General features: G+C 31.7%; 2 protein-coding genes across 5 annotated transcripts; one reads left to right on the forward strand and one right to left on the reverse strand.

Annotated features, from left to right (window-relative positions):
* The first annotated feature begins 4,170 nt into the window (after nt 1–4,170).
* Nucleotides 4,171–5,046, forward strand: LOC126682681 (early nodulin-like protein 21). The gene is made up of 2 exons (XM_050378430.2): nt 4,171–4,455; nt 4,542–5,046. Exons 1-2 carry the CDS (start codon nt 4,275–4,277, stop codon nt 4,877–4,879), a joined length of 519 nt encoding a protein of 172 aa, XP_050234387.1. The 5' UTR covers nt 4,171–4,274; the 3' UTR covers nt 4,880–5,046.
* A 686-nt stretch (nt 5,047–5,732) lies between these two features.
* On the reverse strand, nt 5,733–7,186 carry LOC126682471 (protein NOI4-like). Of its 4 annotated transcripts, none has more exons than XM_050378183.2 (3): nt 7,003–7,186; nt 6,366–6,560; nt 5,733–6,044 (listed from the first exon to the last, which is right to left on the reverse strand). In XM_050378183.2, exons 1-3 carry the CDS (start codon nt 7,009–7,011, stop codon nt 6,021–6,023), a joined length of 228 nt encoding a protein of 75 aa, XP_050234140.1. In that variant the 5' UTR covers nt 7,012–7,186; the 3' UTR covers nt 5,733–6,020. The 4 variants fall into 4 exon arrangements, with proteins under 4 accessions (XP_050234140.1, XP_050234139.1, XP_055961947.1 ...); XM_050378182.2 differs by having other exon boundaries at nt 6,366–6,563; XM_056105972.1 differs by lacking the exon at nt 7,003–7,186 and adding an exon at nt 6,646–6,892 and having other exon boundaries at nt 5,733–6,041.
* Between the last annotated feature and the right edge of the window lie 15,562 nt (nt 7,187–22,748).

Genomic DNA, 22,748 nt, shown 5'->3' on the forward strand with positions numbered 1-22,748 from the left:
TTTTTGGTGTAATTTATACTTAGAATCCCTATATTCATTCCTATCTTCTCTTCTAATATAGTATATGATTTTGATTTGTAACAATAAAATCTCATATTTGATTTATCATATCAAAAATTATTGTGTTAGTTTAGTTTTACTTTTTAGGCCAAACCCATCCTCTGGTCCCTCTACTCTTCACCTTTTTTTCAATAGCTCCCTCTACTTCAATTTGACATTTACGGGTCCCTTGAATTTCAATTTTGTTGTTATTATACCCTTTTAAGGATGGAATTTGGAGAGTGTACCTCACTCTCCGTTATTGAGAGTGTGAAAAAACAATAACATTTTAACTTTCAAATAAAATAAAAAATACGTTAAAATCCTTATATTTAGTTTATGCTACATTAAAATTCTTGTACTTATTCTACAAATCAAAATAAAACCCAATTTTTTTTTAAATTAATTAATTATATTATTATAAATTCATATATTTATAAATAATTAATAGTTTAATTTATTTCGAAATTTAATTTTCATTATAAAATAAAATTTAATCCGTAATCATAGTCCCGTCGACATCATCTTCTTCCCCCACTCCGATCGGCACCCGTATAAATTTTATTTAATTAATTACAAAAATTTGATTTTAATTTACTTAAATATTAATTTAAATCGGGTTTGTTTTTAATGCCTGAAAAAAAAATTCGGCCGGCCACCAATGCAAAGTGGTGACCTTTCTTTCCTCAATTAATGGAGAAGAGAGCTCGTTTCCTCTATTAATGGAGGAAATCAGCAGATTTCCTCCATTAATGGAGGGAAAAAGGCTGCTTTTCAGTGGTAACCGGCCAAAAAAAATTTGTCTGTTTTTTTGGAAAAAGTGTTATTTGGTCCTTCAATTTTAGCCACATAACTATTTTTATTTTAATATAACGGAGTTTATTATTTAACAGAGAATGTATCTCTCCACATTCCATGCGTCTAAGAGTATAAAAACAACGAAAATTAAAGTGCGGGGATTTAAAAACAACAAATTGAAGTATATGGACCTGATGAAAAAAAGATGAAGAGTAGAAGGACCTGAAGATGGGTTTTGGCTTATTTTTATCATTTTTAGATGATGCAGTGATGTCATCTAGGGCTGTATAGAAAAAAGTCATACTAATACAACCAAACCAAACCAAATATTACAGTTTAAAAGATTGATGGTTTGATTTTTAATTGAAAAATAGAAAAAGAGTAATTATTGGTCTGATTTGTGGTTTCAAAATCATAAACCAACATAAACCAAACCAAACCGATATATATATACATATATACATTTTTTTATTAAAATCAGTGAGAAGGTACAAAAATGACCCTAATGTTTATCCTGTGGCTCATATCTTCCCTTAATGTTTTTTAAGTCTTTAAAATAACCCTAACCTTATCAAAGTGGAACAAATATATCTTCCATCGTTAGACGGGGAGTATATTTGTTCCACTTTGATAACGTTAGGGTTATATTTGTTCCACTTTGATAACGTCAGGGTCATATTTGAGATTCCAACAACATTAGGGCAACGACTAATTGTATGCCACATCATCCAATTTAACGTTAAAACACGTTACCGTTAGACAGGGGTATATTTGTTCCAATTTAGTAACGTAGGGTCTTTTTTGAGACTCGAAAAACATTAGGGGCGAATGTGAGCCACATGGTAAACATTAGGGCCATTTTGTACTTAAACCCATAAAATTATGAATATTATAGCTTTTAAAATTTCTACGACTACATGTACTTGATAAAATAATATATTTAAATATTACTTGATGAAATAATTATAGTTAATTATAATTTTAATATTTGTATATTTATTAATAATTAATAAATGTTATATTTCTATAATATTAAGATATCATATTAATAAAATGTAAAAATTTAAAATAAAATAAAAATTATAATTTTTGTTATTTGTTAGTCAATATTATAATTTATCATATAATTATAATCATTATTTTATGACGAATAGATAATTTTAAATTATTAAATTTTTTAATTTTACATGATAAATAAATTATAATTGTTTGATGATGGTTTGAACTAAGAAAAAATTATCAAAGCAAACCAAACCAATTTTATTGGTTTATAATATGTTTGGTTTGATTTTAGTTTGGAAATTTGTCAAACCGATATAATTGGTTTGGATTAAAATATCAATAATAAACCAGTCAAATCAAACCATATACACTCCTTATGTCATCTATTGATTCAGGTATACATGTGGAATTAGAGTTTTTGGAGAAAATAGATGAGGAAATTAGACTCAGCACTTGATTATCAAAAATAATTCCAAAAATACTTGAGCATCTTTTTTTTTCTGTCAACACTTGATCCCACCTTTTTATTTCATCCAGCACTTGATCCCACCTTTTTATTTCATCCAGCACTTGATTTCACCTTTTTATTTATCCAACACTTGATTTCACCTTTTTATTTCATCCAACACTTAACTTCATTTTTTTATTCATCCAACATTTAACTCCAACACTTGATTTCACCTTGATTTCACCTTTTTTATTCATCCAACATTTAGATTTTAGGATTTTAGGGGTTTAGGGTTTATGATTTTAGGGTTAGGGTTTAGCATGATTTAGGGTTTAGGGTTTAGCATGATTTAGGGTTTAGGGTTTAAGATTTAGGATATAGGGTTTAGCATGATTTAGGATATAGGATTTAGCATGATGTAGGGTTTAGGGTTTAGCATGATTTAGGGTTTAGGATTTAAGATTTAGAATTTAGGATTTAGGGTTTAGCATGTTTTAGGGTTTAGAGTTTGGAATTTAGGGTTTAGGGTTTAGACTTTAGCATGATTTAGGGTTTAGGGTTTAGTATGATTTAGGATTTAGGGTTTAGAGAAATAAGATTTTAAGTGTTAGGTTTAATGTTTTTATTAAATCAAGTGCTAGGTGCAATTTTTTTTTGTAAGTATTGTCCGCAAATAAAAACAAACATAAGTATTTTTGAGATTATTTTAACAAAATCAAGTATTTTTCAACTTTTCCCAAAATAGATCGACAAATTGGATAGTGGCAGTTTTGTAGTTTTGTCAAAGTTCGAGATGTATTATAATTTATGTTTACACTTAATTATTTTTGCCTATAATTTAATTATTTTTAATATTTATATATAAGTTTGAAATTTTTAAACATACTTTTTAATGTTAAAGAACGGCTTTTGATTTTTTTCCCATTTTCGGTATCCAATTAATGAAGCAACAATTTTTTTGACGCTTAATACATAGAATTCATTTGAATTAATATATTTTAAAACTATATCTTATAATATTAGGGGCCGTTTGGTTCGCCATAAAAAGGAGGAATGAGAATGAGAATGATTCCTATTGTTTGTGTTTGTTTTGTCAAATTATACTAGGGAATGGGAATGTGATTACCCCTTCAATGTGTAAATAATAAATATATAATTATTAAAAAAAACTATTTTAAAATATTTATTTTAAAAAAACTACTTAAAATAATTAAAAAATAATTTTAATATTTTTTTTAAAATAAATTTTTTAATTTTTTAAAATAATTTTTTAATTTTTGTAAAATAATTTTTTTTATTTTTTTTAAAATAATTTGTTTAATTTTTCCAAAATAATTTTTTTAAATTTTTTTCAAAATAATTTTTTTATTTTTTTTCAAAATAACTGTTTTAATTTTTTTCAAAATAATTTTTTTAATTTTGTTTTAATTTTTTTTAATTTTTTAATTTTTTTTAATTTTTTAAAATTTTAAAAAAAATAAATTTTTAAATTTTTTTTGATATAACAAAAATATTTAAAAAAAATAAAAAAAATATTTTTAATAAATAATAAATATTTTTTTTATTAAACTTTACCCATTCTCATTCCCATACTAATTTTGAACTAAAAAAAAATGAAAACAATCATTCACATTCCCATTGCTTTTCATTCCGATTTCCATTCCGATTTCGATACCCAAAAGCATATATCATGTGGCTTTATATTAATCGATGTGGCATTAATGTTACACGGTGATGTGTCAATCCATGTGAAGTCAGTTTCTCAAAAAACAGACCGAGTCAAACAAAATCTATTATGAAACTGTTAACTTCCAATCATCCCCACTATCTCCATTTCCACTCTTTACTCCCAAGTAACCCCCCACGAACCTCCATATTTAAATTCACAACTAATCTCCAAACCCTAATTGCCAACTTCGCATTGCTTTCTCATTTTGTTTACTTCCACAGCAAGTTATCTCATAACCTCTCTCACAACTTTCCATCAATGGCTACTACAAACCTACTGCTCCTCCTCTTCACCATCTTCTTCTCTCTTCACTGCTTCTCCGTCTCCTCCTTCGAATACCAAGTCGGCGGTGACAAAGGCTGGGTCGTTCCTCCCAACGACACCGGAATCTACAACGACTGGGCTTCCGAGAATCGCTTCCTCGTCGGAGACTCCATCCGTAAGTTCCCACCCAAAAAACAACATCAAACGCGACTCGTTTCGTTTGTTTTAATCATAGTTAACTTGTTTTCTTGCATTCATTAGGGTTTAAGTACAGGAAAGATTCAGTAATGCTGGTGATGGAAGAGGAGTACAAGAAGTGCAACTCAAGTAAACCTAATTTCTTCTCCAACACAGGGAATACTGTCTATAAGCTTGACCATTCTGGACCTTATTACTTCATTAGTGGAGTCTCTGGACATTGTCAGAAGGGACAGAAGATGATTGTGAAGGTCATAGGTGCTGAAGAAGGTGATGATCCTTCTCATGGTGGTGGTGATGGCCCCAAAAAGTCTGGTGCTTCTCCTTCTGCAATGGTGCTGTCTAAAATTTCATGTGTTCATCTTGTTCTTGGTTCTGTTGCTTCTGTTATTTTCTACTAGGTTTGTTCTTTATTTGTAATGTCAGTTTGTGGTTTGGTTTCTGTTTCCTAGTTTAGACGAACAGTTTAGTTTATGTTCACATTTTAGCCATTAATTAATGTGTTTGTTTAGTTGTTTTGTTGAACTTTTACTATGGACTTAAATATCAGTTTATTTACTTCTATCAATTAGTCCACTATATTTGTTAGTTTTTGTCAATTAATCCAAATTAGACGGCCTAACTTGAATTTTTTTTGGTCAATTAACTCTATTTGGTTGTTTTAAAAATTGATGTATTGGGTGTAATTGATAAAGATTGAAAGTTTAAGGAATTAATTGATAAATCAGTTCTTTTTGGTAAGCTTAATTGTTTTAAAAATCATGAACCTTAACAATAAATTTCTGCAATTTTAACACAAACGTTTCATTTTGATAGTTTAATACATATATAAACTATCTTTTTTTTTAATTATCAAAACAAAAACTATCATTTTTTTGCAAGTCAAAATACCAAACAATATTCCGTTAAAAAAACGGAATAAATATTTGTTCCGTGTTCAATCAACATTGTTTTGACAAAAAAATGCAAAAATTTAAAAAGTTGGTGTTCGATATTGCAAAAATTGAAACTTTGTATTAAATTAACACGCTAAAGTCTGTGATTTTTAAAGCAATTATGCCATTTTGATATTGATTGCTCATCGTTTGTGAGTTTATGGGTCAAATTGGTAAATCTGCTAGTAAACATGATTAAATAGTTATAAGAAAACTACAAATTCTAATTTCCTAGAACCTAATTAAATTGTAGCATCATCATTTAGAAAATTAAAGGATCATGTTTCTTGAGGATGAAGTCATTAGTATAAGATGAACATTACTAGAAAAGATGCAATACCAGTTATGTTTATCATTAATTGTTCTGTTCTTGTTTTCCTAGATTACATATATAAGAAAATACTTCGGCGAAATTAACACAAATCAAATCATATTAAGATAGAAAAATATTGAATGGGGAGAGATGGAAGGAAATTAATAAGATTGGAACCGGCAATATTAATTCATTTCCTGCTCTTCATCTGAAACCAATAAAGCTTCATACTCTCATAGCACAATTCTCAAATTACACTCATTTTAATTTATATTCTCCAATGCTATCCGTCTTTTAGAAACAGCAAAACCACTTCTTCTGCAACCAAAAACATTTAAACAATAGTATTAGTCTTCGAATATGCGAACTCTCGAGTTTGAATAAAACAAAAAATTAAATAAACATCACAGAAATTTGTGATTAACTACGTTGCACGGAAGCATTTCAACACTATGTTTCTCGTTTCGTTCTGTTTTTGGAAACACTTCTTAAATTTGAAACTCTATTGAAACTCTATTGAAACTCTGGAACTTTATATTTATAACGAATTCTTGTAAAAAATACAGTTTGTTTCCGCGGTTCTGTTTCCGTGTTACATGTAATTGATAAATAGAAATGAAGAAGAAAAAGTGAACATACGGGATTAGGATCCTGATAGTTATTATCATCAGGTTTATGGAGATGATTGTTCCTTTGAGAGGTAGCCCCAGCGCCTCCAGCTGCATTGGATTTTTTCTCATCTCTAGCTTTGCTGAATATTACGGTAAATCCTTCAGCAGATGCCGGATTATTCACGTCCCATTCTCCGAATTTCGGCAGAGGCCGACCCTTATCCTGCTGCGTATATATACACAATTATCACTACAAACTTTTACCACCAAAAAAATGTTTACATAATCATATCATCCATATTATACACCTTCCTAAAGAAATTCTCATAATTCCATAACATTTCCCATACGTCTATATTGCACGGAAATTTTGTAAATCCTACGTTTCGGCTTCAAATTCATATTCTCAAAATGTTTCTAAATTCTAAAACTATTGTAAAAGACATATTCTTTAGTCATTTATGTTAAATATTACAAACTTTTATAATGCCTTGAATAAAACTAACAAAATAGAGAAATTGCATGGCATTAGACATGAAATTTTACAACATAATCATATGATTTTGTTACAATATAAACATGTCAAACACAAAGGTATTTTTGGATCAAAATCATAACCAAGAATTGAACTTGAAAGAATAAAAAAAAGAGAGAGAAAATATTACCGTTGCCATGAAAAATTTATGGCCGGGACTCCTAGTGGCAAAAAAAATGTGGGTGAAGAATAAGAATGAAAGAAAAATGGAGAGAGACCAGGAGGAGTGAGAGAGAGAGAAACAAAATAATTAACCCAAAATTGGAGTTAATGATGAAAATTAGAGAGAGCGAGTATTATGGACAACTTGTTTTTCATTACATTATTGTTGAGGTTTAGACATTAGCGGATGTTAATTAATTTGATCACCTTTTTACACCTAATCTCTTAGCATGTCTCTAACTAACCTTACATTTAACTAACTTCATTATCTTATTAATTATTACATAGCTGTTTATGGGAATTATAAAGTATTATTTGCTGGAAAATTCTCACCTAAACTTTAATTCAATTTTTAGGACGGAATTAGATTTTTATTAATCAAATTATAATATTCAGAAAAAACATTAAAAGGTTATTTGCATATCAAAATTTCACGTTTATAGCGATTTGATTTCATTTTTTAAAACGTCATATCGAACTTTTAAATTTTTTAATTGTCGGCATTGGATAGTATATTATCATTTTATGACGTCGTTGTATACAAAAATGGCGCCGTTTTTTTACGCATTCTTTTAGTTACTATAGGCTACACAATATGAAAGCGCGAAAAATTGAAACGTCACGACCTCGTAGTTTATTGCATAGTGTTTATATCATTTCAGCTATAGTTTGTTGGTATATATGTAAATATATATATGTATATATATAGAATGTCGGTAGCCATTAAAGACAGGGCTGTGTAGAAGAAATGTAGAGTTTGGCTAATTCTAGTAATGCCTGCACGACGTTTCATGTAGTGAGTGCTATTATATATAGGTTCAATTCATCGACCTTTCAAATATTAACTAGAATATTACCTTATGCATTATAAATAAAAGAATTATTTATTCTTATATTGGTCTTCTGCACATGTTTCATAATTGACTTAAAAATATTTCAAAGTGATCCAATGTAGGGGGCGGAATTAGGAAATTTAAAATGAGGGGATATAAAAAAATTATCGTAAAAAATATACCTAATCATAATAAAAATAAAAATATATATAAAAAATAACATATATCAAACCATGATGCATATATATACGCAACTAAGTAGTTAGAATATTGGTAAAATTTATAATAACTATTTTTAAAAAGATAATATTAAAATTGATCTTTTTTAAAAGTTTACGGGGCGGACGCCATTTCACCCTAAAGGACTGGGTCCGCTCTGTCAATGTGAATACAATTTAGTTTAAATGAGATTTAATGTTAACTATTAATATTTTTATTTTTAGCTTAATATATATATGTATATATGTACATAAATATGTATGTACATATATATATAGATATATATATAGTGACGGAGATAAGGTAGGGTCAGGCTGTACCTGAGCCCTACCTCAAAAAAAATTATTTAAAAAAAAATTAGTTTTATAAAAAAATAAACTATTTAGGTAATTTAGTTAGCCAAAAAATCACAACTTTTAACCATAATATTTTATGGACCGAATCAAATAAATTATCAAAGACTTTAATCAAATTTTGTCCATATAATTAATTTAACGGGGCATTTGCTCAGCCATAACAAGTTAGTTAATGGATTTATTTATTGTCTAGGTATCACAGACACGTCATTCAATTAACGTGTACCGTTTCAGAAACGTTTCAAAAATTTGACATTTCAAACACAAAACTTCACTTTTTACATAGAAAACTTTAAAATAACATTGTTTTGCCGTGTTCGAATTTCCATTTCCCAATATCCCTTTCCGTCTTACCTAGTTCATTGTTTATGATTATGAAATAATTAGTGGACAAAAATAAGAACCGTTAAATTTAATAAAACCAAATCAACCCGAATTATATTATCTCTTCAACCGATCAAATTATTAATTTTAACTAAAAACTGATTTAATTGACTTAACTAAAATATTGAAAATGGAAAATTAAACTAGCCGAATTAGTCGGTTATTTTGGTTAATTTGGCTAATATAAAACAAAAATAACTAAAACAAAATATATATAATATTTGATCAATTTTTTAATAATATATATTTTTAGTGTATATTTTTTATAATTAAATTGTGCCCTACTTGAAATCGTGGTCTGACTTCGTCATTGTATATATATATATATAAACACGTACATATGTGTATATATATATACATATATCTTACATATATATGTATATTTATGGAAAAATTATAAAAAAATTATGAAACGGGAAAAATTATAAAAATACACCTTCTTAAAAAGTTTATATTTCATGCCTAAAAAATTTATAAAAATACGAAATAGATTTTCATTTTTATGTATTGTATCAAAAATGTATCAGAGATGTATTGATAACGTATCAAATATGTATCAAATATATTTTAAAAATATATTTCTTTAAAATAAAAAAAATATGTAAATTATGTATTTTTTTTAATTTTTAGGTACAATTGATTTTTTTGACTACGTATATATTTTTATAAATTAAATGAATTTATTGGATAGTTTTATGAGTATCGTGTGTGTATATACATACATACATATATACATACATACATACATATATACATACATACATACATACATTTTCTTTTGGTATTAAAATAATTATGATTTTACCATGTTATCATATAGGTATCAATGACATTATCATCTCGGTATCAATATTTTTCTGTAAAAATTACTTTTTGTACGTAATCATACTATTATCATAATCTTATCATAGCATTTATCATAATTTATTTTTATAAAAATTATCATAACATTATCATTATTTATTTTATCATATAACAATATCAGAATTTTATCATAAATTATAAGTTTTTATCCTAACCTTACCAAACTATTATCATAACCTTATAACCTTATCTATCTATTATCAAAACTGTATTATAATATTATCATAATTGTATCATACTATTACCATATAATATTATGATACTGATATGATAACATTATAATACCGATAAAATAACCGATATGATAATCCAACCTTTTTTCGACAGTTAATCATTTTTCTCTACAATGTTATGATACAGATATGATAATATCAGTGATACTGATATGACAATCAGACACTGTTTTCTGCAGAAAATTATTTTTCATCATAAAATCGTTTTTTATGTATATTTTTAGATCTGAACCTGAAAAAATTAAAGAGAAATATTTTTAGATTTGAAAGTTAAAATAAATCATAATAATCACTACGAATTAAAAAAAAAATTAAATTAATGTCATGACCCGATTCTCGGCATCGAGACCGGCGTTAGGGAATGAAAGTGGTTGCTCCAAAACCCGTAGCAAGCCTTAAAAACACTTAAAAAAAATTCGCGGAAGTCAAAACACATTTTCGAACATTTTAAAAATCTCCATTTAAAATGTTCTGGTAAAAATCATTATTTGAAACTTTACTATTAATTCTCTCTTTGATTAATATATTAGAGTTTCATAATCACTTTATTAAGGTTTATAATGCATTTCATTATGCACAAACCATCTCATTATGGTTATAACTGCATTTCATTATGCATACTCGTTCATTATAATTATTCTGGTGCAGTCACTTGGACTTTTGCACAACATACACACATTACATATCAGAGTTTTAGCGTTAACATAAAATTTAATGCATAAATAAGTGCAACGACTATTAAGGCGTCACCTTACGATACTATAACTACTGCAATTCTAGATATTAGAAGAAAAGGGTCATCATACTTTATTCAGCTAGAGATTTCCGGAACAAGGAATTGGAAATCCACACCACAAACTACTCTCCTGGAATAAAAATTGTAAATTCAACGGGATCAGTTACAAAAACTGAGTGAATGCGTACAACATGTACTAATAAACATTAATATGAAAGCAATGTATCTAGATTACCGATTCATATGAAACCCAAATTAATGATTCATGTTCCTATATGCTTTCAAAATAAGAACATAAATTTATTCCACTTTATACGGGTTAACTATTTCATTATGGTTTAACCACTCTGTAATACCCCAAAATATTAAATTATCTAATTGGACCACGTGTCCAGTCTAGATTTGCCAGAGTGGCAAAATCGGAAAGTTTTTCGATGAATAAGTTTTGAACAAAGGATCAATTAACCCCCTCAATTTGGCACGAAATATCAAACTAGTCCAAGGTCGTTAAAAGGGGTCAAAAAAAACCAATAGTTGCAAAAATCGGTCAAAAACCCCCTTTTAACACAAAAAGAGAGTGAGATTGCTAATTTGACCCAATTAATCCTAATTAATCCTAATTAATCATACTTAAATTTAATTAATTTTAATTAGATTCTAATTAATCACAATAAATTAAAACCTCAATTAATTTTAATTATTTCTAATTGACCCAAATTAACAACCCTAATTAACCTAAACCCATCACTGCCGCCATTCCCACCCTTCTTCACCTCAACTAAAATTAACAACCCTAATTAACCTAAACCCTTCACTGCCGCCATTCCCACCCTTCTTCACCTTAACTAAAACTGTCAACCACCCATCCCCATCCCCATACTTCTTCTTCGTTTTCATTTTCTTCATCCATCCATCACCGGCGTCGAGCATCCTCCATCAGCTATCGTTCAGAGTTATCTCTCGTTGCTCGTTTCTCCTCTGCTGTTGTTGCTCGTTGTAACTGAGTGTGGCTGATGCGGCTTGAGAAATTCTGCCGTTCATGACCAGCGACGAGAGAGGGGATAAGAGATGGGTGTTTCCGGTCGTCCCATGGTGGAGAACGGTGTTCTTTGATGCCGAAGATGAGGTGAGGTGGCTGGCAAGGTGAGGTGGGCGGCGGTGAAAAAATGCAGAAGATGAATAGGTTAGGGAAATTTAATTTAAAGATGAAAAAGATGTGAAATAATCCTTCAGTTTTTGTTTTAAAATTAATGTAATTTTTGAAGTTTTAAAATATCAGGATTGTAATTGAAATTGAAAATTCATTAAGTATTAATTTGAAGAATTGAATAAAAATTAGGGATTATTTTAAACCTTTTTCCATTTAATTAGGGAGAGTGTGTTTCACTCGCGGAAGTGAGAGTGGAGGAGGGTGTATTTGATCCGGTTTGGTATAGTAGTGGACTGAATTGATCCGGTTTTGTGACCTTGGACATATTTGATACTTCGTGTCAAGTTGAGGGGGTTTTTTGATCCTTTGTTCAATAAGTTTTAGTAGGTCGGTTTTGGAAAGGATTATATGCGAGGAATTTAATAATATAGTTCAAGTCTAAAGTTAGAATTGGAATTAAAAGAAAAAATGTCAAGAAAAGTCCAAAATATAGTACAGGGACCAAAGTGGTAATTTAGCCACTTTGTGTCGAAAATGGAAATTTGTAGGTTTGACGGGAAAATGTTGATATTTGAGTTTTATATTATTTATTGGATATAAATAATACGTAAAAGTAATAATTTAAGAATTTATTGATTTAGTTATGGACTAAATCGTAAGAAAGAAAAGTTTAAAAGATAAATGATAATAAACAAAAAGAACAAGGACAAAAATGGCATTTTAGCCAGGAAATATAAGAAGAAGAAATTGAAAGAAGGAAAGCAGAGAGAAGGATCGAGAAAATTATAGAAACCATCGTCGATCGATCGTTTCGCCGCCGTTTCGCCGTTCGACGTCCGATTCAAGTGTTTCAAGCGGCGATTTCTTCAGAATCGAATCCTCTATCGATCCTAAGCTTCGTTTCAAGGTAAATATCGTGGTATTTGGTAGAAAATTCCAATATATAGCCGTTTTAGTTATAATTAGGAATTTAATGATTTTGGATCGTTTTTAACGTTTTTGGAAAAACGAAGTTACGGGTTTTGAAGGAAATGAGGTTTTATACGTGTATGGCGGAAGATAGCACGACGGGAAGACCGGAAACGACGTTTCCAGGGGCTGCGTTCAGGTCGCACGTGGATTGCGATCCCACATCCGTGGTGTGCGGACGCACACCTGGGTCCGCACACCTGTGATGGTGTGCGGACGCACACCAGTGATGGTGTGCGGACGCACGCCCAAGGTGTGCGGACGCACGCCTATGGTGTGCGGACGCACACCACCCTGTGCGAGCATGCAGCGGGTCCACGAGGGACTAAAATGGACTTTTTGTCTGAGGGGCTAAAATGGACTTTTAGCCATAAAGAAATGTGATTTTGATATTTTCAATATTAGATCCTAAAAACGATTAACGACCCCGATTAATTAAAAAGAGATATAACAAGTATCTCGACTAAGTGTCAGAACACGATCAAAGCTAAGAATCGTATTTGGAATACGATAGTGTTAACCTAAGTCGATAACTTAGGATTTAAGTACTAAGTTTACGTTTATAAATCAAGAATTCGGTAACGTGAATAGGTGAATGACGTACCGACGAGCTACCAGGCCAACGAGCTGGAATAGCTATGAGAACAACGCATGGAGCTTACGTTTACGGGATTATTATAATGCAATTTTGGGATAGCGGTCACTGTGAGTTGCACTTTACTTTCGTGTATTATATATTAAAGTTATTTTATATAAATATATATACTGTCTACACGCATCGCATTATATATAATTGATTGCAATGTTATATGTTTACTTAATTTCTATATACGAGAACTAGTATGCGATCCGAAGAAACTAGCTACCTATTGGGTGTCAATAGGCTGTGTGATCACCAGTATTGAGTCAGTCTAGTGTGTTTGCATTTGAGAAATGATATGACACAGCTGGGAGCTGATGATGATTATGAAATTTACGATTGGGTATATGATTTGATACGAGTGAGTACTCGGCTACGGTGTAGTCTGGAGTCCCCGTATCTAGTGGCTGGGCCACCAGCGAGTTGGACTCGCAATTGATATTTACGATTGGGTTGAATGATATATGATTATTCGAGAGATGTGTCGCATGCTAGGATATTAGTTTCGTACGGATCAAATACCTGTTTATACGTTTTATATTATTGTCTTCTTAAGATGCGATGTTATATTTTTATATTAATACCGTTAGTAACTTGCAAGCTCACTCAGTATTTCCCAAAATACTGACCCCCTCACAGTGTTTCCTTTCAGGTGACCGGAGTCGGATCAGACAGACCATCTCCTTTGTGTCGGTAGCCTTTTGGCTTACACAAAGTACGAGTTTGTATAGAGCTGCAGTAGTCATTAGGTGTCAAAATAAGATTTATGATTTGATTTGAAACGGTATTTAAAATGTGAACTCTGATATAAATTATATAAATGAGTTGTTTAGAAAGATGGCGTTTATCCGTTTGAATTTGATACCAATTGCCGTGAGTGGAATTGGTGATGTTTGTGATCAGAAACAAGGCGGTGCTGGATATGAGATATCGCTCGGTAAGACCCTGGTTTCTAAGAAATGTTTCGCGAATGTTTTCAGAAAAGGAATACAATATTTTAATATTTGAATTATATTATTTAAAGAAGATTTCTGATAATGTATTATATATAATATTATGTTTTAATCGCGAAAAATTTACAGTGGTTTAGGCTTGTTACGGGTTCCGGAGCTACCACTCCTGTTCCCTAGCGCCGGTCGCGGCTCAATAATTTGGGTCGTGACAATTGTGGTATCAGAGCAGTTGGTCCAGTTACCTCTGCTAATATGTGTTTTGTCAGTTAAGTGACCTAGGTACTACTGCAGCTATAGAGTTGAGTTCTGTCTGATCCAAGTAGTTTGCATTGTTTGTTTTGCGATAAGTGCGATAGGTTGGTTTGTGAAATACTTGTTTGTTTTTGTTTCATGCATATATGAGATGCATACACATATTTTGTGTTCGATAGGATATGCATATGCGACATGCATATCCAGATGGAATCTCGGGGAGATGCAATGCCCCATATGACTAGAATATAATCGATGTTACTATGACTCGATAGTAACACGCATGTGGTTGGCATTGAATAACGCCATATGCTGTCGAATTCGATCGATCGAAGCGTCAACAATAGGATGAAGAAGGATCGCAGAGTTACAAAAGTTGAAGAACTTTCCAAATACAGAGTTTAAAGGTCTAGAGAGCTTACAAAACTCAAACTTTATAACTTTCTAAAGTTGTTTTGTTTAAACAAATTTTGAAAGCATAAATGTGCCTAGACCCGTGATAGTCATTGATAAATGCCACGACATTGATAGAAATGCATCACTACATACACTACTAATGAAAAGAATAAACGAATACATGCATTAATAGTACATGCATCATATGCATTATGCTCAGACGAAAAGGTGAGCTGTGGCAACTCTTTGGGGATGAGAGACGTCATCACCCTAGTGCACAATTTTGCTAAGATTTAAATGAAATTTCGATTTACATTTCGAAACAAGATGTTTTATTTGAAAGAGTTTTCAAGGAGTTTTGTTTTTAAGTAAGTATACCTAGACCAGAACTCTGTGACGGTAGTGAAGTGCTCGCGAGCAAGCTGCGATTAAGGCCATGAGGCAAATGAATACGTATAATTGCGAGAATATAGAAATTATGCTTCTAGGATATGAATTTAGCCATGAGTTAACGAGCTAGAATATAGCTAAAAATCGCAGATGTATTGGAAAGTGACGCGTACCAGATTAGTGGTAAGCTAGAAAGTAAGTATCTCTTTGACAGGATGTCAAAGATATTAAACTACGATATAAGGGAAAAAGTATATAAGAAGAACGAAGTTTATATACGAGAAGCGAATGGTAAGATGTATGTGAGTAGCAAAAATGTAACTAATCGAACGATGAACTGGGATGTTCCTATCTTTAAACGAAGTGATTAGAGCATCATGCTACCACACCATAAGTAAGAAAGAGGATAGTCGAGTATAGAAATCGACTCACAGTTTACACCCTGAAGATAGAAGATTACCCTTATGAAAGGATAATGTGAATAGTGCGTAATGTTAGAAAGTCGTCAGGTTTAATAAGATCGTGACAACTCTTTATTGAACCGTTGGATCAAGTTGTCACTGGAACACGATGTCCCTAAGACGGTGACCTAGGTGTTAACCATTACGATCGGCAAACCGAGAACGTGAAGTAGATTTCATAAGAATACCGATAATGGATATATGTCGATAAAGTGACGAGCCAAGTAGACGAGTGACAAGAATATGAAGTACGGAGCATGGAATTGGATCAATTAAGTATAGATAACATCAAGTCCGCATAGAATGTAGTGATTTGAAAAGCATGATAAGAAAGATCAAAAGGTAAACGACAAGAGTTGCAATAAGTGAATTAGGAGTTGGAATTTTCATCGTAAGATTGCAATTATGAAGCGGATTAGTAAACCAAGGAAGATATAAACGTAATGAACGTATGTGGAGTGTACAATCTCAAGCTTCAAGCTCGAATGATAAAAAGGTGAAATGCATAGTGCAATCGACTGGGAGAATTAATGGTAATCCTTTAGTAAAGACGTAAACACTATATGAAGGATTAAGATACATTATATAACATGAACGTGTTTCGTATGTGATTGAAACTTCAAGCATTGAAATGCGTGAAAGGATGTAAAGAGGAGACTTAATGTCAGAACTGAGCTATACGAAGAAAATAACATCAGATGGATCAAAATATAAGGCAAGAGGTAGAAGTAAGATACCTACAAAAAGTATCCATGTGGAAGGAAGGATGAGGTATGTATAATAAGATATAAGGATTCAAACGCAGGTCATGGATAATAAGAGACCAGTTAAGGTAATAAGTATTAAGAAAGTACAAATAACCTACGTATGTCGCAAGGAACTCGATAAGAGTGATCGAGGAAAAGAAAAGAGAAAAGTCACGTGGAGAGTTGACAAGGAGATTAGAGAAATGGAATTCTATGTAGTCGCGGACACATAGAAACAAGGAAGGATAAAGAGGACAAAGACATAGGATTGGATCCACTGACAGTTAAATTGTCAGTAAGAGTACAATAAGTGGATATGCGAGTGGTCGAGAGCGTAACACGTCGAGTAATTTAAACGGAAAGAATGCAACCTTCTATTGATAGTCGAAGTTAAAGATGTTAAAACAAGAAATATAATAGATACAAGGTATAATGAAGAAGAATAACAAAGAATGCAATAAAAGACAAACGAGGCGTGTGATAAGAACATGAATATGGAACATAAGAAAGGTACCGTAGGGTTATAGCATTACGACTATTAATCCTATTGATTGATTAGGAACAAGAAGTCAAAGAAGAATTATGAAGAAATACATTTATGATTTGAACAAAAGTAGGATTAGCAAGATCATAGATAGTAATGAGAAGTAAGCTTAACGCTACATGATAGTCAATGGAAATGATTTGAAAGCTAGGAGCCACCTAAGATTGAGAATTGGAAGGAAGAAAGAAATAAGAAAGAGTTGGATTATAATGATAAATGCTAAAAGCATCCTTGAAGGTTGTAAGACGATCAACGTTAATAAGACAATGAAAGAAGATAGATAAGATGAAACGAAAAGGTAAACGAGTAATTAAGGACGAGTATAATCTAAAAGTTAATACTAAAATTGATATCGGAATTCCAAAGGATGGATTATGACGAGACGCATAGTGAGAAATTCATTAAAAGGAGAAATTGATATCAAGAGGAGATTGATGTAGGAGATTGTAAAGTGCCAAATATGGCAACAAGGATTTGAATACAGTAATGATCATAAGGATCAGCATTCCTCAAAAGTCGTAAGGAATGGCTACGCTTGCTAGAGGGATTGACAAAGATCTCCATGAGAATTCACCTCATGAAGGATCATGATAAAGCGACGATAGCAGAAGAATTTTGTATGAAAAGCGAAATAACGAGATAAATGAGGATGGTGGATAATGGGATTAGATTCCAAACACCACGACGAATAACAATCAGATGGTGACAACAGCAGTACGAAAGAAACTACGTAAGTAGTGAAGCCCGAGTTGGTTGAATGTCCACATCTTTCAATTAGGAATGATGATATGATTAAACGGAGTAGATAGAGGGAAGAAATCAAGAACGGAAAGTCATAAGTGCATATGAACACGATAAATATCATCCTAAAAGAAGATTAAGAGGTACAGACTAATGGATTATCTACATCATTTGAATATAAATGAACAAGCTTAAGAGTGGAGATTATCGTTAGTAATAATCGGACATTACTAGGACAAACTAGTATTGAATATCAGTCAAACAAAGGACAAACACAACGATTGCGTTGTAAAATTAAGAGAAGCAATCAAAGGTAAGAAGTTATAGTACATAAGAAAATGGCTAAAAACACTATGAAAGACGGAGACGATATGAAAGGTCGTCAATAACGATTAACATTAATCTACAAGGAGTACAGAAATGGAGTGATGAATGAAGTTCAAATGGTTAAGGGTTAAAATTTAAGCCAAGGAGTTATATGAAAATTCGAGGACGAATTTTTATAAGGGGGGAAGAATGTAATACCCCAAAATATTAAATTATCTAATTGGACCACGTGTCCAGTCTAGATTTTCCAGAGTGGCAAAATCGGAAAGTTTTCCGATGAATAAGTTTTAGTAGGTCGGTTTTGGAAAGGATTATATGCGAGGAATTTAATAATATAGTTCAAGTCTAAAGTTAGAATTGGAATTAAAAGGAAAAATGTCAAGAAAAGTCCAAAATATAGTACAGGGACCAAAGTGGTAATTTAGCCACTTTGTGTCGAAAATGGAAATTTGTAGGTTTGACGGGAAAATGTTGATATTGAGTTTCGTATTATTTATTGGATATAAATAATACGTAAAAGTAATAATTTAAGAATTTATTGATTTAGTTATGGACTAAATCGTAAGAAAGAAAAGTTTAAAAGATCAATGATAATAAACAAAAAGAACAAGGACCAAAATGGCATTTTAGCCAGGAAATATAAGAAGAAGAAATTGAAAGAAGGAAAGCAGAGAGAAGGATCGAGAAAATTATAGAAACCATCGTCGATCGATTGTTTCGCCGCTGTTTCGCCGTTCGACGTCCGATTCAAGTGATTCAAGCGACGATTTCTTCAGAATCGAATCCTCTATCAATCCTAAGCTTCGTTTCAAGGTAAATATCGTGGTATTTGGTAGAAAATTTGAATATATAGCCGTTTTAGTTATAATTAGGAATTTAATGATTTTGGATCGTTTTTAACGTTTTTGGAAAAACAAAGTTACGGGTTTTGAAGGAAATGAGGTTTTATACGTGTATGGCGGAAGATAGCACGACGGGAAGCCCGGAAACGACGTTTCCAGGGGCTGCGTTCAGGTCGCACGTGGTGTGCGATCGCACACCCGTGGTGTGCGAACGCACACCTGTGATGTTGTGCGGACGCACACCAGTGATGGTGTGCGGACGCACACCACCCTGTGCGAGCATGCAGCGGGTCCACGAGGGACTAAAATGGACTTTTTGCCCGAGGGGCTAAAATGGACTTTTAGCCATAAAGAAATGGGATTTTGATATTTTCAATATTAGATCCTAAAAATGATTAAGGACCCCGATTAATTAAAAAGAGATATACCAAGTATCTCGACTAAGTGTCAGAACATGATCAAAGCTAAGAATCGTATTTGGAATACGATAGCGTTAACCTAAGTCGATAACTTAGGATTTAAGTACTAAGTTTACGTTTATAAATCAAGAATTCGGTAACGTGAATAGGTGAATGACGTACCGACGAGCTACCAGGCCAACGAGGTAGAATAGCTATGAGAACGACGCATGGAGCTTACGTTTACGGGATTATTATAATGCAATTTTGGGATAGCGGTCACTGTGAGTTGCACTTTACTTTCGTGTATTATATATTAAAGTTATTTTATATAAATATATATACTGTCTACACGCATCGCATTATATATAATTGATTGCAATGTTATATGTTTACTTAATTTCTATATACGAGAACTAGTATGCGATCCGAAGAAACTAGCTACCTATTGGGTGTCAATAGGCTGTGTGATCACCAGTATTGAGTCAGTCTAGTGTGTTTGCATTTGAGAAATGATATGACACAGCTGGGAGCTGATGATGATTATGAAATTTACGATTGGGTATATGATTTGATACGAGTGAGTACTCGGCTACGGTGTAGTCTGGAGTCCCCGTATCTAGTGGCTGGGCCACCAGCGAGTTGGACTCGCAATTGATATTTACGATTGGGTTGAATGATATATGATTATTCGAGAGATGTGTCGCATGCTAGGATATTAGTTTCGTACGGATCAAATACCTGTTTATACGTTTTATATTATTGTCTTCTTAAGATGCGATGTTATATTTTTATATTAATACCGTTAGTAACTTGCAAGCTCACTCAGTATTTCCCAAAATACTGACCCCCTCACAGTGTTTCCTTTCAGGTGACCGGAGTCGGATCAGACAGACCATCTCCTTTGTGTCGGTAGCCTTTTGGCTTACACAAAGTACGAGTTTGTATAGAGCTGCAGTAGTCATTAGGTGTCAAAATAAGATTTATGATTTGATTTGAAACGGTATTTAAAATGTGAACTCTGATATAAATTATATAAATGAGTTGTTTAGAAAGATGGCGTTTATCCGTTTGAATTTGATAACAATTGCCGTGAGTGGAATTGGTGATGTTTGTGATCAGAAACAGGGCGGTGCTGGATATGAGATATCGCTCGGTAAGACCCTGGTTTCTAAGAAATGTTTCGCGAATGTTTTCAGAAAAGGAATACAATATTTTAATATTTGAATTATATTATTTAAAGAAGATTTCTGATAATGTATTATATATAATATTATGTTTTAATCGCGAAAAATTTACAGTGGTTTAGGCTTGTTACGGGTTCCGGAGCTACCACTCCCGTTCCCTAGCGCCGTTCGCGGCTCAATAATTTGGGTCGTGACACACTCAGATCTCGGCTGCACTCTTGACTAGCCTTTGGTCGTAAGTTTTCCGTTGCCTCTTAAGATCTATTCCACGTTATGTCTGGGCCGTCATCTCAGACTTTCAGACCGTCGCCTAGATTCACACAGCACATGCAACCCATTCAAAATGCCATACCGGTGATCACACATCACTATTGTCGCCCAATATTAAGCATGTTTCACTGAATCTAAATCGGTTTCAACACGTGTGCATCTTTAATGCAATTTAATATTAAAATATATATATGGCATTTATAAATCATGTAAAGCAGTTCGCAAATATTTTTAATACTAATATTTAGCAGTATAAGTTGTAAACACACTCACAGTACTCGTTTATTCCAAATTTAAAAACTCTGCACGTTGAAAATTCAAAACCTCCGTTCACTGGTACTCGCGACAAAATTCGCTGGATATAATTTAAAAATTAAACATTAATAAATGTATTAACTCTAAATTTTAGGATATATTCTAGACCGACTCAACCAAAGAAACCAAATAATCAAATATCCAAATTTGATTCCGACTATCTCTATTCGCGTCATCGTATTTCAATACAATAAAACTCTATCCACGTTAGTTTATTTAACTAAATAAATAAACATAGAAGTATAACTCATTTATAATTCTAACACTTTTAAGAATCCACATTATTTTCTAAAAATATACTTTTAGAAAATTCAGACAAATATACTACACTTTTAAAATCCAAAAATATTTTTCTGTCAAATATTTTGGCACCCGGGCTCGGACCCCCTTCGTTTACTGCCGGAGAAATTTCGGCAGTAGCAACTTCGAATGAGCATAGGACTGAGCAACCATGCTCTGTCCCCTCTGCTCCATTTCCGGTCACCGGATTCCGGTGGTTTTTTGGCCAGAAAATACTAAACGTTCTAAAACGCTTAAAAATCCATTTTGAGCAATTTTAACATCAAAATTCAGCAAAATTTATTTTGAACACATTTTTAATTTTTACTTTAAAATTACAGCGGTCCAAAATAATTATTTTCCATGATTTTAACACTTTAAAACCGAATAAACAATTAATGATCAAAACCGATTATTAATCCGTCAAAACTCATCACTTTAATCACTTTAATTCTATAAATAATCGACAAATAAATTTCATAAATTTTTATAATCAATTTCTGCCTAGAAATTTAAAATGACTTAAATATCCTTATTTTAACAATTTTTGAGTTTTAAAACTCATAAAAACCGAAACCCATTTCATTAAATAGTTACCCTAAATTTTTAACACTTTTAATCTATGAAAAATACACTTTGAAACATACATTAGTCTATTTAATTAAATTAGCCTAGAAATTGAAAAAAATAATTTAATTTCTCATATATAATTTAATTAAAACCGAAACCCAAACAAAACAACAATTAAAACCGATTATTTAAACATCAAACCACAATTTTAACAGTCTTAGCATGTTTTTAAACTCAAACAACATCAGTAAATAAAAATAATTATTTGAGCTTGAAGATATACCTTGATCCTACATGCAATGGTAGATTATTAATCTACGGAAGAATTGCAACGTTTTTCTTAAGGAAATTTGGTGAAAAAATGAAAGAAAATGGAGGTTAAGGTTTGGTTGAGAGTTTCGGAAAAATGACTCTAACGGAGGTGAATATGATTCATGCGTAATGAAGAAGAAGACTTAAGAGAAATTATATATAGTTTTTATTTATTTGCAATTAGGCCCTTGGGGCAAATTTTAAAGTTTTACAAGCTTTAGGGGCAAAATTGACTTAAATTTCTCAAATACTCCAAAACCTTATATCATAATTTTTACAGGCTGAATTAAATATTTTTGGGCTTTTAAAAATAATTAAAATAATTATTTTGACAGTTTTTAGCGTAA

This window comes from Mercurialis annua, linkage group LG5 (genome assembly GCF_937616625.2).
Source record: "Mercurialis annua linkage group LG5, ddMerAnnu1.2, whole genome shotgun sequence".
In the NCBI taxonomy this organism is placed as follows: Eukaryota; Viridiplantae; Streptophyta; class Magnoliopsida; order Malpighiales; family Euphorbiaceae; genus Mercurialis; species Mercurialis annua.